The 16501-nt window shown below is 44.8% G+C and overlaps 1 protein-coding gene across 4 annotated transcripts in view; it reads right to left on the reverse strand.

The window, feature by feature from the left end:
* Window positions 1-1531: 1531 nt before the first annotated feature.
* Window positions 1532-16501, reverse strand: part of Dcun1d4 (defective in cullin neddylation 1 domain containing 4) — an 82752-nt gene continuing 67782 nt past the window's right edge. For all 4 annotated transcript variants that reach the window (XM_045130057.1, XM_045130055.1, XM_045130056.1 and 1 more), the window contains exons 9-11: window positions 8375-8479; window positions 5201-5303; window positions 1532-4659 (exon numbers count right to left, since the gene is read on the reverse strand). In XM_045130057.1, the coding sequence (XP_044985992.1) occupies window positions 4604-4659; window positions 5201-5303; window positions 8375-8479 (264 nt within the window). In that variant the 3' untranslated portion in view covers window positions 1532-4603. The remainder of the gene's footprint in view (window positions 4660-5200; window positions 5304-8374; window positions 8480-16501) is intronic.

The following is a 16501-nucleotide window of genomic DNA, read 5'->3' on the forward strand; positions in this document are numbered from 1 at the left end:
CTCCAGCCCTCTATAGGTAATTTCTTATTCAGGGCTGGGAAGGTGGCTCTGTCAGTTAAGGGTTTGCTATGCAAGCACAAGGACCTTAGTTGGAGTCTCTTACACTCCTTTAAAAGCAGCATGGTGGTGGAGGTAGGAGGGCCCCTGGGGCATCCTGGACAGCAAGTCTAGCCTAACTGGTAAACTCAGTGAGAGATCCTGTCTCAAAGATTAACAAGGGGCTAGGCCAGGCATGGTGGCACACGCCTTTTATCCCAGCACTTAGGAGCAGAGGCAGGAGGATCACTGTGAGTTTGAGGCCACCCTGAGACAACATAGTGAATTCCAGGTCAGCCTGGGCTAGAATGAAACCCTACCTCAACAACAACAACAACAACAACAATAATAATAATGAGAGCAACAAAGGAAGACACTGAAAGTCGACCTCTGACCTCTACGTATGTACACACTTGCACCTACACACATGTGAAGACAGACAGACACACACACACACACACACACACAGAGGATGTCTTATTTCAAAGTGTCAAGTATGATGTGACATAATGTAATTTACCCTCAAGAGATTCGGTAAGAAGTATATATGGGGCTGGAGAGATGGCTTAGCGGTTAAGCGCTTGCCTGTGAAGCCTAAGGACCCCGGTTCGAGGCTCGGTTCCCCAGGTCCCACGTTAGCCAGATGCACAAGGGGGCGCACGCATCTGGAGTTCGTTTGCAGAGGCTGGAAGCCCTGGCGCGCCCATTCTCTCTCTCTCCCTCTATCTGTCTTTCTCTCTGTGTCTGTCGCTCTCAAATAAATAAATAAATAAAAATTTTTAAAAAAAAGAAAAAAAAAAAGAAGTATATATGTATATTATAGGGAAAGAATTACACACCAGCACACCGTGGAACAGGAGGTGCAGTTAGTCATCCTAAGGACGATAGCAGTTCATTACACTAGTCTTTTATTTTGTTTCTTTAGCTTTGAAAGTTTTGAATAGGAAAAAAAAATTAGAGAAGAAAAAAACAGGATTAAAAAATAAACCACTCTGGGCCGTGGAGATGGCTCCGTGGTTAAAGGTGCTTGATACAAAGCCTGTCAGCCTGGTTCAATTGCCCAGTACCCACGTAGAGCCAGATGCACAGAGTAGCACATGTGTCTGGAGTTCATTTGCTATGTCGGAAGGCCCTGGAGTGATCATTCATGTTCTATCTCTCCTCACAAATACATTAAAGAAAACATTAAGGGCTGGAGAGACAGTGTAGTGGGTAAGGCGTTTGTTTGCCTGCAAAGCCAAAGGGCCTCTGTTCGGTTCTCCAGAACCCACGTAAGCCAGATGCACAAGGGGACGCCTGCATCTGGAGTTCGTTTGCAGTGGCTGGAGGCCCTAGCTGCGCCCATTCTCTCTCTCCCTCTCTCTGCCTCTTTCTCTCTCTCTCAAATAAATAAATAAAGTTTTTTAAAAAAATATATTAAAATAAAGTCCTTTAAAACTGCCTCTGAATTGGTTTTTGCAGAGAAAGCTAGAAGAAAAAGAATTCACAAATAACCTCTGAAACCAAACACAAATACTTCTTTATTTATGAGATATCATTTTACATCAGTTCCTTTAAAACCTAAAACCATTTTGCTGTACTTGTTAGGTGGCATAACAGTATTTCAGTTAGGCTGGGAGTCACAGGACTTGCACACTGTTATGAATGTAATGCAAATATTGGCGACAGACATGAAGCATTCACAGTTACAGGTCAGCTACTGTTCATTAACAGCAACCCCCCCATAGAAATTATTTTATGAAAAAAAAAAGCAACCCACATTTTGGTCTCATTTACAGATAACCCAACATTTTAGTTGGTCAATGACTTCTATACACTTATTATACAACATATGAAAGAATAAAGGATAAGGCTTACAGAGGTATTTTAGCAGTTGTAAGAATAAAAATCAGGGGCTCAAACTAACTTTTAAAGCTTCCTGTATAAACTTCAAAAGTACTGTTAGAATGGAGACCACAAGGCAACAGAAATCTGTTATTTAACCAGAATCTAGAAGTTTGTCTAGACTTATAATCGGAGTTCATGCTTCAGAAGAGATGGACCTAACATGACCGTGGGTACTTGTGGCAAATCAAATGACATTTCTGACCTACCACAGCAGTAAATGTGTAAGTGTTTCCCTAATGACAGAGTACTGCCATGGGAAGTCCAAAACACAAGGGAGGAGAGGAAGGTCGCAGGCTCGGGTGCTGAAAACCCAGGAGAAGGCACCCTAACTTCTTTCTCATCAGCCTTGGATAAGTGCTCAGTGGTGGGAGTTCACTTCATATTAACTGGGAATATTTTTAAGAAAAGGCGTCTGATAACTCTGTCGGGCTCCTTTCTCTCTCCTTTAAAATTAGCTATGTAAAATTTTTTTAAAAAATAGGGGCAACCAGTAGTCATAAGAGCTTATTTTTCAAGGCAGTTTAAGATACTATTTAGAGTTTTTCTAAAGATGCTAGCTCATCCCCGTGGGGTATGCATCACAATGGCTTTTCTTCAAGTACAACGTGCACTGAGGATGGAATGTAGCCTCTCCTTGTCACAGTCCTGTGTTCTAGAATTAACTGCCTAATGCTTGAAAAATCCTCCAGATTCTCCCGTGATCCTTACACACACAAATCTATGAGGCAATCAAGAGTTGATCTCGTGTGGCTCTTGAACTTCACTGGGGCGTGGGGGGGACACCTGAAAAGAAGTCAGTTCTCCCCATCTCGGAACCTCTCGGTAGCTAGTCCCCACTGAGAACACGCGTGCGCGCAGAGGGACAGCCGTGGCTTTTCCACCTTGCCCAGAGGAATGTGGGTGACTGCAAAGGAGGAATGGTGAAGTACGCTGAATCACTGGTGGATTGCTTTTAAACTTCCGATTTATTTCACAGCGAACCAAATCTCGTTATTTGGTAGAGAAAGGGAAGTAGTTACGTTCTACCATACCACAATTCTGTACATGCACACACACTGGACATACATACAAAATTTCCATCTTTGGTGGTTCGATTAGGGAACAAAAATAATATGAAAATCTGAACACTTTGAAAAGAAAAACCGTTCAAACAGTGGTCAAGAGTAGCATTTGTCTGTGCTTTACTCGTGTGATGGCGTGAAGTGGTTCACATTGAATCTAGAAGACCTTCTGGCCAGCAATCTACACGTCTTCACAGGTTCAAGCAGGCCCGGTTCTTAAAACCACCGCGTTCACTTGTTCAAGTGTACCATCAGCTCTTGACTAGGTTGGATCATTAGACTTTTGCATTTTCACACAACTTTAGGGACTGAGTTAGTCGTTCAATAGCACCAGAGAGTTGGGGTAAAAATCACTTAGCTATACATTTCCTCGAAGAGGGCAAGGCAAAAATTTAAAGTCAGACGTAAGATACAGCCGTCAAAATAACCCGCGGGTTTGCTCTGCTTCTCTTGTCCACCCTCTGCACGAATGCCTCAGGGAATGGACGTGGACCTCGGGGAGGGTCCTGGGGACAGGGTCAGCGCAGTGCTGCTGGTGGTTCGCGTCCACTGCCCGCAATGGACATGCTGCCAGGAAAAGCCCGGCAAGAAAGAAACAGAGACAAAAAACAAAACAAAACATCTCTCACTTAAGTTCTTTCCTCAAAAACCCTGGGAAATGCCAGACACATGAAAGACTGAACGAAAATTCAAGCCACAACTATTAAAGTGCTCTGAGGTCACACACCGCCACAAAGCCAGCAGGTTTTCACAGGTGTGGCAAAGTACATTGTACCCAGAGTGGTACAAAAAGCATCTGCAGATCAAACATTGGCCTGGAAAAAATGCACAGGGGACGGGGGGGGGGGGGGCATTAAAAAAACTTGACGAGAATTCAAACTTCACTTTAAAATATGGTGTAACTTTAATTTGCTCATTTGTACCTATATTCAAGCTACAACAGTTTTTGCATTAAAAAATGTTGGAAAAACTGAAAAACCATACACCTTGCATGTTGGAAATGTCCTATGGCATGTTACACGTCTGTGTGGTTAATGACTAACTTCCATTTAAAACGCTAGTATTGTCAAGTAACCCAAATGCTATTTGCCATATGCCATTGCGAGTCATGACTCCTGCCTCCTTCCACAAGTTGGCCTCTTGAGCGGGAAGGGTCGTCTGGGCCATGCTTGCCCATGGTCACGGTTGTTTTGTCTTGTTTTCTGAAATGCTACATTTGAGACCAAATAAAGTATAACGGGCTCATTGGAAAAGGGGACTAGAAATATGCCACAAAATTATTTTTACATTTTTGCAGAAATAATCTCTAGGTGAAGCATTTCTTTTTATACACATATACAAAATTTAAACAGCAATATACACATAATCACAGTGAGGACGTTGGCAAAATTCACCAATCTGTAGTGTGAATACAAACCGCGAAGCAGCCTTCGAGGAAGACAATGTCACACAGCAAGCAGAGCCAGCCCATTCGACAGCGACACCAGAAGAGCCCGCGGGCGGGCGGGCGGGAGACGGGGCAAGGAAAGCAGCATGCGCTTTGACACGAACAGCAACTGATGGCTAATGGGTGATGGAACCGCGCTAACAGTGACTCTCTCGCTGCTATGCATCCAGTCCTAGGACATCTGCTTGTCTTTATACCACTCCACAAACTCGTCCAACAAAACTGGCCCTGGAGAGACAAGAGGAAAAAACAACATGAGGGCGGTGGGGTGTGGCTCAGTGGTAGAGCGTGCTTCGTATGTGCGGAAGGGAAGGGAAAGAAAGGGAGGGAAGGGGAGAGGAGGGGCGGGAAGAAAGGAAAAGTAAAGAGAGAAGAGGGAGGAAGGGAAGAAGGAAGGAAGGGAGGGAAGGTGGCAAGGGAGGAAGGAAGGGAGGGAAGGTGGCAAGGGAGGAAGGAAGGGAAGAAGGGAGGGAGAGAGGCAAGGAAGGAAGAAAGGGAGGGAGGGAAGGAGGAATGGAGGCAAGGAATGAAGGAAGGAAGGAAGGAAGGAATGAAGGAAGGGAGGGAGGGAGGAAGGGAGGCAAGGAATGAAGGGGGAAAGGAAGGGGCAAAAGAAGATAGGGAGGGAAGAAGGAAGGAAGAGAGGGAGGGAAGGAGGAAGGAAGGAAGACAAAGCCAGGCCACAACACAGCTTGGAGACTTTTCTGGAAGGAAGATGTGTCATGTACAGGGCAGGAGGAGGAGAGGACACTGGGTCCCGGGCACTTACATGCTCCGTCTTCGTCGTAGTTGCTGAGGTCAAGGCTAATCGTTCTGCTGAACTCCAGCACATTGCACCACTGGTCTTTGTTAATCACTTTATATTTTGATTGCTGGCAGAGGAAACAGAGGACAGGGTTACTGACACACACAGCGGACAACGAGATGATTGCGATTCCTATATGAAGTACTAATAAAGCTCATAGAGGCCAATTCCACTGAAGCACCACTTTAGGAAGGCGGTGTGAGAGAGAGAGAGATCACAAGTAGAGAATGTACGATGACAATTTTCATTACAAAATACTGTAAGGACTCAACTGCAGATGACAAGCGTTTATCAGAGCAACAAATTTCTTTCTTTTTTTTTTGTAACATGATGCACCATTTTATTATAACCTCTGCACACCCTGGTGCATGCCTGACATCATCACTGAGCTATCAATAGCACATAATATAAATGCCATGTATATAGTTGATACACTAAAGCAACAAATTTCTTGTCCTCAAAAGAGAAAATGTCTCAACTAGGGGCAGTGGCTACTTCTTAGCAATGGCGGGAAGCGAAGCTAGGAATGAGAATTGAACACAGAATCTACAGGATTGATGGAGAGCACCTATCCAGCACTTGACAAGTTAGTACTAAGTGAAGAGAGGTCCAGCGTGCTCAGTGCCAAGCCGTTGGCTTGAAACACGCGCAGTGGGGGTCTTTTGCTGAGAACCAGCATTTCCAGTGACCATGTTGCTGAGCTTTTGCCACTCAAGAAAACTGTCCCCCTAACAATTCAAAACTGGGATCTTAACATTAAAAAAAAAAAAAAAAAAAGCTAGCCAGGCTAGCTAGTGGTGACACACGCCTTTAATCCCAGCATTTGGGAGGCAGAGGTAAGAGGATCGCCATGAGTTTGAGGTCACCCTGAGACTCCTTAGTGAATTCCAGGTCAGCCCGGGTTAGAGTGAGACGCTACCTCAAAAAAAAAAAAAAAAAAAAAAAAAACCTAGAATGGAGCTGGAGGGATGACTCAGTGGTTAAGGTGCTTGCCTGCAAAGCCTAACAACTTGGGCTCAATTCTCCAGTATCCATGTAAAGCCAGATGCACAAAGTGGCACATGCATCTGGAGTTCATCTGCAGCGGCTGGAGGCCCTGGCATGCTTGCACTCTCTCTGTTTGAAAATAAATAATTTTTTTTTTTTTTTAACTAGAATGGCTGTCAAGTATTTGCTCTATTCTGTTGCAGGTAATCTAGAAATGCAGAATCCCCCACCCCCGCAAAAAATAAAAATAAAATAAATAAAATAAAATCCACAGCCAGCACTTAAAAAAAATCCTTAAAACTAAAATCAGGAAAATAGTAAAATAATACTTTTTTTTTTTTTTTAACAGCAAGGAGAGTCAATTGAGCTTTCTGAGAATGCAGACAGGAGTAGAATCAAAGGGTTACTGCCTCCTTGTAAAAGAAAAATGCAAGCTCAGTTAGAATGAAGCATCAACTGTAAGTTGAACTTTCTAAGTATCCCAAAGCAAAAAAAACTAGCCTTGAAAGAGCCAATGACACCACCGACATTATGTAAAACTCAGTTTACCCCCAGCCAGGTCTTTGAATAAAAAGCCCCTTTACACAGAGGCTCGAATCCTGATAAGTTCATTGAGAGCAAGGAGTCGCTTCCATTTCATTTCCAGAGCTCATCTCCTGGGCTTGCCAGAGAAATGAGGGTGGATCCCAGGTAGACTAGAGTATCATGTCAACAAACACACTAACAACTCATTTTTACCAACCCTCTCATAGAGTCCTGGTTAGGAACATTAGAAGCACGTTTTAATTGCAGTTTTTGAAGACGTGCATTGGTTAAGTTTCCTGGACCACTATCACTTGAAGCAAGTTGTTGTAAGGAAGCCCACTTCAAGAGGTAAGCTTCCGGCAGAGTAAGACCTGAGACATTCTCAAAGGGCCATCTCTCATTCTTAATTTTTTTTGTTTATTTTTATTTATTTATTTGAGAGCGACAGAGAGAGAAAGAGGCAGAGAGAGAGAGAGAGAGAGAGAGAGAAGAGAGAGTGGGTGCGCCAGGGCCTCCAGCCACTGCAAACGAACTCCAGACACGTGCGCCCCCTTGTGCATCTGGCTAACGTGGGTCCTGGGGAATCGAGCCTTGAACTGGGGTCCTTAGGCTTCACAGGCAAGCGCTTAACTGCTAAGCCATCTCTCCAGCCCCCAACTCTCATTCTTGACAGCAAAGGACTTGTTTCAAAGGCTCTCGGGGTAAGGAGGGTGAGGAGAAGGACACAGGTGACCACCCAATAACTCAAACACAGCTCAGATTCCGTGGGCTTCTGCGTGAGGACACGTAAGACAAGCAGCTCCGGCAGTCGGCAGGTCAAAAACACTGATCGATGCTTACAGCAACTGGTAATTACACATGAAAATACTGGGTCACTTCACAGAACAGAAGCAAATGGAAAGCCACAGGAGACACTGTTGGCCTACAGCACTTTCATGCTCTTGGTGCTCCTCACGCTACTGGGAGGTAACTGGGTAAGACTAAAGATGCAAACTAGTTTAATGAGAAGGCTGTTTTTTTTTAAAAAAAAAAAAAGTTTATTTTTATTTATTTATTTGAGAGTGACAGATAGGAAGAGAAAGGAGGGAGGAGAGAGGGAGGGAGGGAGGGAGGAAATAGGCGCACCAGGGCCTCCAGCCACTGCAAACAAACTCCAGATGCATGTGCCACCTTGTGCATATAGCTCACGTGGGTACTGGGGAATCGAACCTCGAACCCGGATCCTTAGGCTTCACAGGCAGGTGCTTAGCCGCTAAGCCATCTCTCCAGCCCAGAGAAGGCTAGTTTTTAATTGTGGATTAATAAAACCAGAATTATGTTGCCATAAAAGGAAGCAAACCTTGTTTTGCTATTGCCATGACGAGTAGAAAATCTGAACAGCAGAGATGCTTCTAAATGGGGCTAAGACACAGGGCTGTGGCTGGAGTGATGCCCGTGCACGTGACATGACACGCACAGACAGACGCAGTCCAAGGAAACAGGGAGCTGTGGGCGGACAGCAACTGTGGCAGCATAATTCCTGTGAGCACACATGTACACAACATGCGAAAGCGACATGCAATGGTTAGGTAAAGTGCATGCTGCCTCTGAGCAAGCAAACAGAAAGTTCATAAAATAACTTGGTACCTCTAAGAATTGGTGAAAAACTGGAAAAAGAGGCCAGATTTTTCCTAGTAACAGTCCCAACATGCACTTGGCAGTATTGATGTCTAGGCTGCGCTGGTCCTTTTCCTGTTAAACGGACAAAAACAAGGATAAGCCAGACCATTCTAATACAAAAGCATCAGGAATCCAAATGTGCACTTCCCTTCAACATGAAATTTTTATTTTTATTTTTTTTTTTAAATTTATTTATTTGAGAGCGACAGACACAGAGAGAAAGACAGATAGAGGGAGAGAGAGAGAATGGGCGCGCCAGGGCTTCCAGCCTCTGCAAACGAACTCCAGACGCGTGCGCCCCCTTGTGCATCTGGCTAACGTGGGACCTGGGGAACCGAGCCTCGAACCGGGGTCCTTAGGCTTCACAGGCAAGCGCTTAACCGCTAAGCCATCTCTCCAGCCCAACATGAAATTTTTAAATAACTCATTTATCCCACATCATAAAAACCCTGAATGGGAGCTAAGTGCACAGGGGCGTCAAGCACAATGGAAAATGTGATCATTTGGGATAATAGACATAAATTTATCTGGAGAAAGATTCATGTGAATTGAGTAACACTACCCTGATGCAAAAATCAATCATACAGTTGTAGTATCTATAATCATTTCATAGGATAAATAAAAATCTACAATTCAATAACATGATTATTTCACATTTATGATAACCATCAGAATCATAATTATAGCTCTTAACTAAAGATAGTTTAGGCATTTCATGCTTAGTAATTGGGTTGCCTTAATGAAACTTATTTTTATATTAAGTTTTATTTCATGGGATAAATTTTATTTTTCTTGTGCCTAAATATGCTGGAACTTCCTCAGCTCATAATGAGGGCTGGGGCTTGGCAGCTCTTTCCCAGTCATTTTTCTTGTGTAAGTAAGTCAAAGGATGACACCATCCACCTGCTCATCCACTCTGGGTTGTTGGGATGTGAGTGTCCTGGGCGACCTCACGGGTTTGTGATTAAGCCTCGTACTTTATCCCCAGCTGGTGGGGCCTTTGGGAAGTGAAGGAGCTGTGCCACTGGGGGAGGGGGGATGGATCTTAGGGTGCGACAGCCTGGCCCTGCACACTGAGCTTTTTCTGGGCCCTTTCTGCCCCATGATGTGTGAAGAAGCAATGCCCGGCTGTCTGCTCCTGACGTGCTTTCCCCTGTCCTTGAATCTGTAAGCTCAACACCAAGCCAGTCCTTCCATAAGCTGCTTCAAGGCGGAGGTAGCTGGCATGTGCTGCCCACGCCCTCCTCATCTGGCATGTCTCGCACGTGACACTCAGCAGAGTAGTGACCGAGCGAGGGGCCGTCTTGCAGGGAAACCAGAAAACAGAACAGACACACACAGTTCACGCTCATCCCACTTTTAGTTGTAATGAAAACTCCTACTTCTTCATTCCACTTTGCTTCTGTGTGTCCATTTTAGAACTACACGTGGTTTTTGCAGAAAGGCGTAGAGGCTTTGGGACCTCCACAAGGTAACCTTACACATCTAAAGCTGGCTCTCATGCTGTGTCTCGATGGGAATGAAAACGCGCCAAAAGGATTTTTCTACAAAGGGGGAAGGCACTCGGCTCTCCACTAGAATAGAACATCAGTGTCCCCCGAATCGCAGGAGAATGCTGTGACCACCCTTGATCGGCCACATACACCTTTGGACACTCAACAGTGAAGTGCAATTTAATACACAGTAAATTTCTTTCCACAGTACTTATTTTCAAGGAGGAGGACTTGAACAATAGAGTCGTGTACAGCCTCAACAGCAGCAAACGAGAGAGATGAGGACACAGAAACCTGCCACTTCAGGAAGGCACAAGGTCTTTTGGTCACAGTAGTAAAGCATCATGGGGGTACACTGCACCACCCTTAGCTACTGAAGGACATTCAGCTGAAGCCTGATGACGGAGGGACACCTCGATTCCATAGTTCTTTGAACATAGGGGGGAGGGAGGTCACCTGCCCAGTGTTCTCTACCTGTCCTTTGGCCACAGAGATGGTCCCACCAGGTCTTGGAAGCCCCCAAGGGGAAGAAGACAGAAGTGGTAATCTAACCTATGTGGCTGTTTCGGTGCTTCTATGTGGGCATGGTGGATGTCAACAACACTCCACACCACACCATGAAACAATACAGAAGACAAATGAGTCAGTTGTTAAGAAACACACACAGACATCACAAGACCAGGCCAAAGTCTATGAATCTACAGCTCACAGGCTGACCACACTGGCCGGAAGTGTCTTCTTTGACCATCTGTGACCATTTGTGAACCCCCACATCCCCAGCTGGTCCTCACTCTTCCTCAATGTTTATGCTCCCACCAGCTTTGACATACACTACAGTGACAAGAAAGTTCTAGAAGGTACAGAAGACCTGGACAGACTCTGCAACAAGGTCATCGTCTGACACAAGGCATGCTGGGCATGCCATGCCAGGACATGGAGGAAAGGGGTGAGACTCACAGGACCGGAGAGCTGAACAACAGGGTGTAGCCCACGGCTGGCAATCACTAACACTATCTTGTGCCTAGTGAATAAGAAAGATATGTCATGGACGCAATCGCCATCTGAACAGTGGCGTCTCACTGACAACCAATGGTGCCTGTGGTAGCCAGTGGCCAAATGCAATGACTGAAAACTGGAAATATGCAAGGGTCTTGGGAACAACACACTGGAGAGAAAAGCCCACGGCACACGCCTTCCCAGCACTGAACTGCAGACGCTGCCGGAGTCCTCTGTCCACATTGATCCCTATGAGTACACTCTGCAAACGAGTTCCCCATTGGAAATGAAACGCTTCTCCCGTGACACTATCAGGCAGCCATCAATGCAATGGACATTAAGGGGCAAAAAATCACCTTCATTAAACTCAAGTACAACAAAGACATCCAAAAGCTCTTTCAAGAAATTAAAATAGTAAACAGTCAACACCGACTCATAGCTCTACCAAAGAGCAAAGAATTCTGCAACCCCACGTCTGACTCTAAGGCGAGAGCCTGGAGACAGCCAGCAATTAGCATCCCCACAAGGCTCATCTCAGGTGAAGGAGAAGGAGAGACAGAAGCCCTTCTCTTTCCCTTCCTACCTCTTGACCCCCAAATGAACTTCATCAACTAATTTTCTAGTAGAAAGAGAACGATTTCATGCCATTCTCCAAACCGTAACAGAAACTGAGCAGGCTGGGATATGCGGATCATCTGCAGGCAGGCGTGACCTCATCTTCCGGAACTACAGATCTACAAAGCAGACCTCTGAGAATAAACTAGCTGCAAGACCAAAGGCTCCTCTTTGAAATAGTCTGCGACACTATGTGTGCACACGGGATGAAGGCACCTCTGACGCTAAACATGGACCGAGAGCTAACGTGGACAACAATGACGTGTCATCAGGTCACTGGAGTTCTAATGTCTTTAGAGTGTCTCTGTTCACGCAGGACTGTTCCCATGCAGGTTCTCCTGTAAGATGTGGTACAAATTAAAACTGAAACAAAAGCTTCATGAACAGACAAAGTACGCTACTACAAAAATGAACCTGAGAAGAGTTAGACCTCTGCATGTGCTCTGTCAGAAACCCCAAACTGCTCCACATGACCTGTTTCTGAGTTGCACTAAGTTTTAATGGTGTGAGACTTACATGGAAAAAACAAAACCATTAGTTGAAAAAAAAAAAAAATCCCAAAAGCTCCTTTTTTGTGGTTTCTCAAGGTAGGGTCCAGGCTGACCTGGAATTCACTATGGAGTCTCAGGGTGGCCTCAAACTCACGGCGATCCTCCTACCTCTGCCTCCCGAGTGATAGGATTAAAGGCATGTACTACCATGCCTGGCACCCAAAAGCTCTTTTTTAAAAAGTTATTTATTTGCAAAGAGAAAGAGGAGAGATAGAGAGAGACAGAACAGGCACACCAGGGCCTGCTGTTACAGCCATCAAACTCCAGATGCATGTGCCATTTTGTGCTTCTGGCTTTATGTGAGTACTGGGGACTCAGACCTGAACCATCAGGCTTTGCAAGCAGGTGCCTTAAATGCTGAGCTCTCTCTCCAGCCCCAAATCCATTTTCGGAATGTATGTACGTGTGCGTGAGCACGTATGTGCCGTGGCGCACATGTGGAGGTCAGGGGACAACCTCATGGTGTCAGTCCTCACCTTCCATCTTGTCTGAGACAGAGTCTCTCTTGGTTTTGCTGCAGCCATTCCCAGGCTAGCTGGCCCGCAAGCTTGGGGACCCCCCAGTGCTGCTTCTAACGACTGCCGGTGCGTGGCAATGACATGTGGTTTGAGAAGGGTTTTAGGTATCTGAAGTCTGGTCATCAGGCTTGTGCTTTAAACTACTAAGCTGTTTTTTATTGTTCTAATATTTTACTTATTTGAGAGTAAGAAAGATGAAGAGGGAGGAAGGGAGAGAGAGAGACAGAATGGGCACACCAGGGCCTCCGGCCACTGCAAACCAATCCAGATGCATGCACCACCATGTGCATCTGGCTTATGTGGGTTCTGGGGAATTGAACCTGGGTCCTTAGGCTTCGCAGGCAAGTGCCTTAACCACTAAGCCATCTGTACAGCCCAGTTTTTTTTTCTTTTCAATTTTTTTTTATTAACAATTTCCATGATTATAAAAAAAAAAATCCCATGGTAATGCCCTCCCTGCCCCCACTTTCCCCTTTGAAACGCCATTCTCCATAAAAGCCCCTCCCCCTCTCAATGAGTCTCTCTTTTATTTTGCTTAGTGGTGAAAGCACTTGCCTGTAAAGCCCAAGGAACCAGGTTTGATTCCCCAGTTCTCACATAAGTACAATGCACAAGGTGGTCCATGTGTCTGGACTTACTTGTAATAGCTAGAGGCCCTGGCATCCATTCTTTCTCTCTATCTTCCTCTCTCTCAAAATAAGTAAATAAATACAAATAAAATTTAAAAAAGAAAGAAAAAGAATAGAAAACTTTTTTTTTTTTTTTAAGTGCTAGGGGCTGGAGAGATTGCTTAGTGGTTAAGGTGTTTGCCTGCAAAGCCAAAGGACCTCGGTTCAATTCCCCAGAACCCACGTAAGCTAGATATACAAGGTGGCACATGAGTCTGGAGTTCATTTGCAGTGGCTGGAGGCTCTGGCATGCCCATTCTCTCTCTCGCTGTCAAATAAATAAAATAAATAAATAAAATATTTTTTAAAAAAAGAGAAGTGTTAAGGGACTTTTTTTTAAGGCAGAAGGAAAATGAAAACCGTCAGACAGACATTTAAACCTACACAAGGAGAAATAAAGAACAGAAAATAATAACAATCTGGGCGACGACAGCAGATCTATTTGCCTATCTAAGACAAAGCTGATGACATGAGATTGACAGGAAAACATACGACAACAGCATATGAAGAATGGCAGGCAAGATCCACACACTATTGTAAAGGCTTTAAAATTATACTTAAGGTGGCATGTCATTCTTCGAAGTTTGTGAAAACTTTAAAATGTTTATGGTAAGGCCCAGAAAAACCACTAGAAATAAATAAATGGAGGACACAGGTACTAAGGCAATGGTAGAAATTAAAGTCACATACATAAAAAAATCTCCACCTGAATCCCAAAGGCATGAAAAAAAGAAACAGAGGCACAGCAAAAACAACAGATTTAATTATAAAAATAGATGGGGGAGGGAGGTGGGGAAATGGCTCAGCAGTGAAATGCTTACTTTACAAGTTTGTCGACCAGAATGTTAATCCCCAGCACCATGAAAAGCTGGACACAAAGTAGCACATGTAACTATAGTTACAAACTACCTACAGGAAGGGGAGGCAGAGCCAGGAGCATTCCGACATCTGCACGTCACTTGCCTTCCCAGAAGAAACAAGAAAAGCCCTGACTCAAAGAAGGGGATGGAGAGGACTGACCTCCATACGTGTCGTGACACACACACACACACACACACACACACACACACACACACACCACAACCATGTGAACATACATACACAGACTGTCTTAAAAAACAGATGGGACAGAGGAAATATAAAAGACAGGAGGTATAAACTCTGCTGGAGAGAGAGATGGCATAGCAATTAAGGCACTTGTATTAAGCAATTAAGGCCTAAGGACTCAGGTTCAATTCCCCAGGACCCACGTAAGCCAGATGCACTGGAGTTCATTTGCAGTAGCTGGAGGCCCTGGTGTGTGTGTGTGTGTGTGTGTGTGTGTGTATACACATATATATACACACCCACACATATATATACACATATCTGCCTCTTATTCTCTCCAATAGGTTAACATGAAAGGAATGCCATGCAGATTTTAATAAAAAGAAAGCTAGATTGGCCACATTTCTTTCTGACAAGGTCAACTTCAGAACAAGGGATAGATTTCGTAATGCTAAGCGGTCAGTTCATCCACGGCTAAGTATATCTCAACTGAGCATAAGAATTTCAAAATGCATAAGCAAAAAAGAGGCAGGAGTGATACTAAATATATCAAAACCTAGCATAAGAATTTCAAAATACAAAAGCAAAGAAAAAAGACAGGTGAGTCACAGAAATAATTAGAATAGGGGAATTCACCATTCCCCTCTCAAGAATGGAAAGCAGCAGCAAGTCGAACAAGGACAGAGATCCCACAGCTCCATCGCCAGCTGCATGTGCCTGACGTTCGCCCACCGAACAACATCACGGCGCGCATCTAAGTGCAGGTCAGACCTCGTCACAGCGCATCAGAGTCTAGACCACAAATTAAACAGACTCAAGTTACACAGGGCATGTTCTCAGACCACAGCTGAATTAAACTAGGTCTCCATAACAAAATATTTATCTAGAATTTCCCAAATGCTTGGAAAGCAACAATATACTAAGGAAGGAAGGAAGGGAGGGAGGGAGGGAGGGAAAAGGGAGAGCAGGAATGGTGGTACATGTCTATAATCCCAGCACTCAAGAGGCTGAGGCAAGAGGATGGTGCATCTCGGGCCAGCCTGCCCCATATAGCGAGACCCATGTAAGCCAGATGCATAAGGTGGTGCAAGCATCTAGAGTTCATTTGCAATAGCTAGAGGCTGTAGCACATCCATTCTCTCCTCTCTCTGATAAACAAATAAATAAATTTTTTTTAGAAATTTGTCTTAGGGCTGGAGAGATGGTTTAGTGGTTAAGCACTTGCCTGTAAAGCCTAAGGACCCCAGTTCAAGGCTTGATTCCCCAAGACCCACGTTAGCCAGATGCACAAGGGGTGCACACATCTGCAGTTTGTTTACAGTGGCTGGAAGCTCAGGAGCGTCCATTCTCTCTCTCTCTCTCTGCCTCTTTCTCTCCCTGTCGCTCTCATATAAATAAATAAAAATAAATTTTAAAAAATCTTAAAAAAAACAAATTTGTCTTAGAAATACATCACAGTGGGAACTAAAAACCATTTCTAACTGAAGGCAAATGAATCCCAGCACTCCGGAGGCAGAGGCAGGAGGATTGCTATGAGTTTGAGGCCACCCTGAGACTACATATTTCAGGTTAGCCTGGGTTACAGTAAGACCCTTCCTCAAAAAAAAAAAAAAGAAAAAAAAAGAAAAGAAAAGAAAAGAAGAAAGAAAAGCAAAGAAAAAAAGGAAGAAAGAAAATACATTTCAGAACTTGTGGCACCCAGCTAGATGAAACAAGGATTCATTACCAAGTTCATCTTGAGTACATGTAAGCTGAACTGAATCACTCTGGCAATTAATCGTGATTAAATGAGGCGTTACTCACTGCTACATAAAAAGGATCAATGCACCAGCGTTTACCGGGGTGCTCCTTAAAAGCAAATAACTATACAGGACAGACGAAGGAATAAAAAATCACGGTTGCTCAGTCTACGTGGACTATCCAGGCCTGTGTGCAAAATTCTGAAACCAAACAGGGCAAGTTCGGGGCCACGTGAGGAACGAGGTCTGCGGGGAAGCAGAGCGCGTGGCTGGGCCCAGAGCTCGGAGACGGAGAGAACGGTGAGGGTACAGGACAAACGCGGGGCTCCCGGGCAGCAGCCGGGCACGGGCAGAGGCAGAAAGCGCAGGCTGAAAGATCGGGCATCAGGCTCAGGGAGAAACAGCTGATGCGTCCTCGCCACCCAAGTGAGGTGAGTTTTACCAGCTCAGAACTCAACTGGGAGGGC

Source organism: Jaculus jaculus, chromosome 11 (genome assembly GCF_020740685.1).
Source record: "Jaculus jaculus isolate mJacJac1 chromosome 11, mJacJac1.mat.Y.cur, whole genome shotgun sequence".
NCBI classification, from domain to species: domain Eukaryota; kingdom Metazoa; phylum Chordata; class Mammalia; order Rodentia; family Dipodidae; genus Jaculus; species Jaculus jaculus.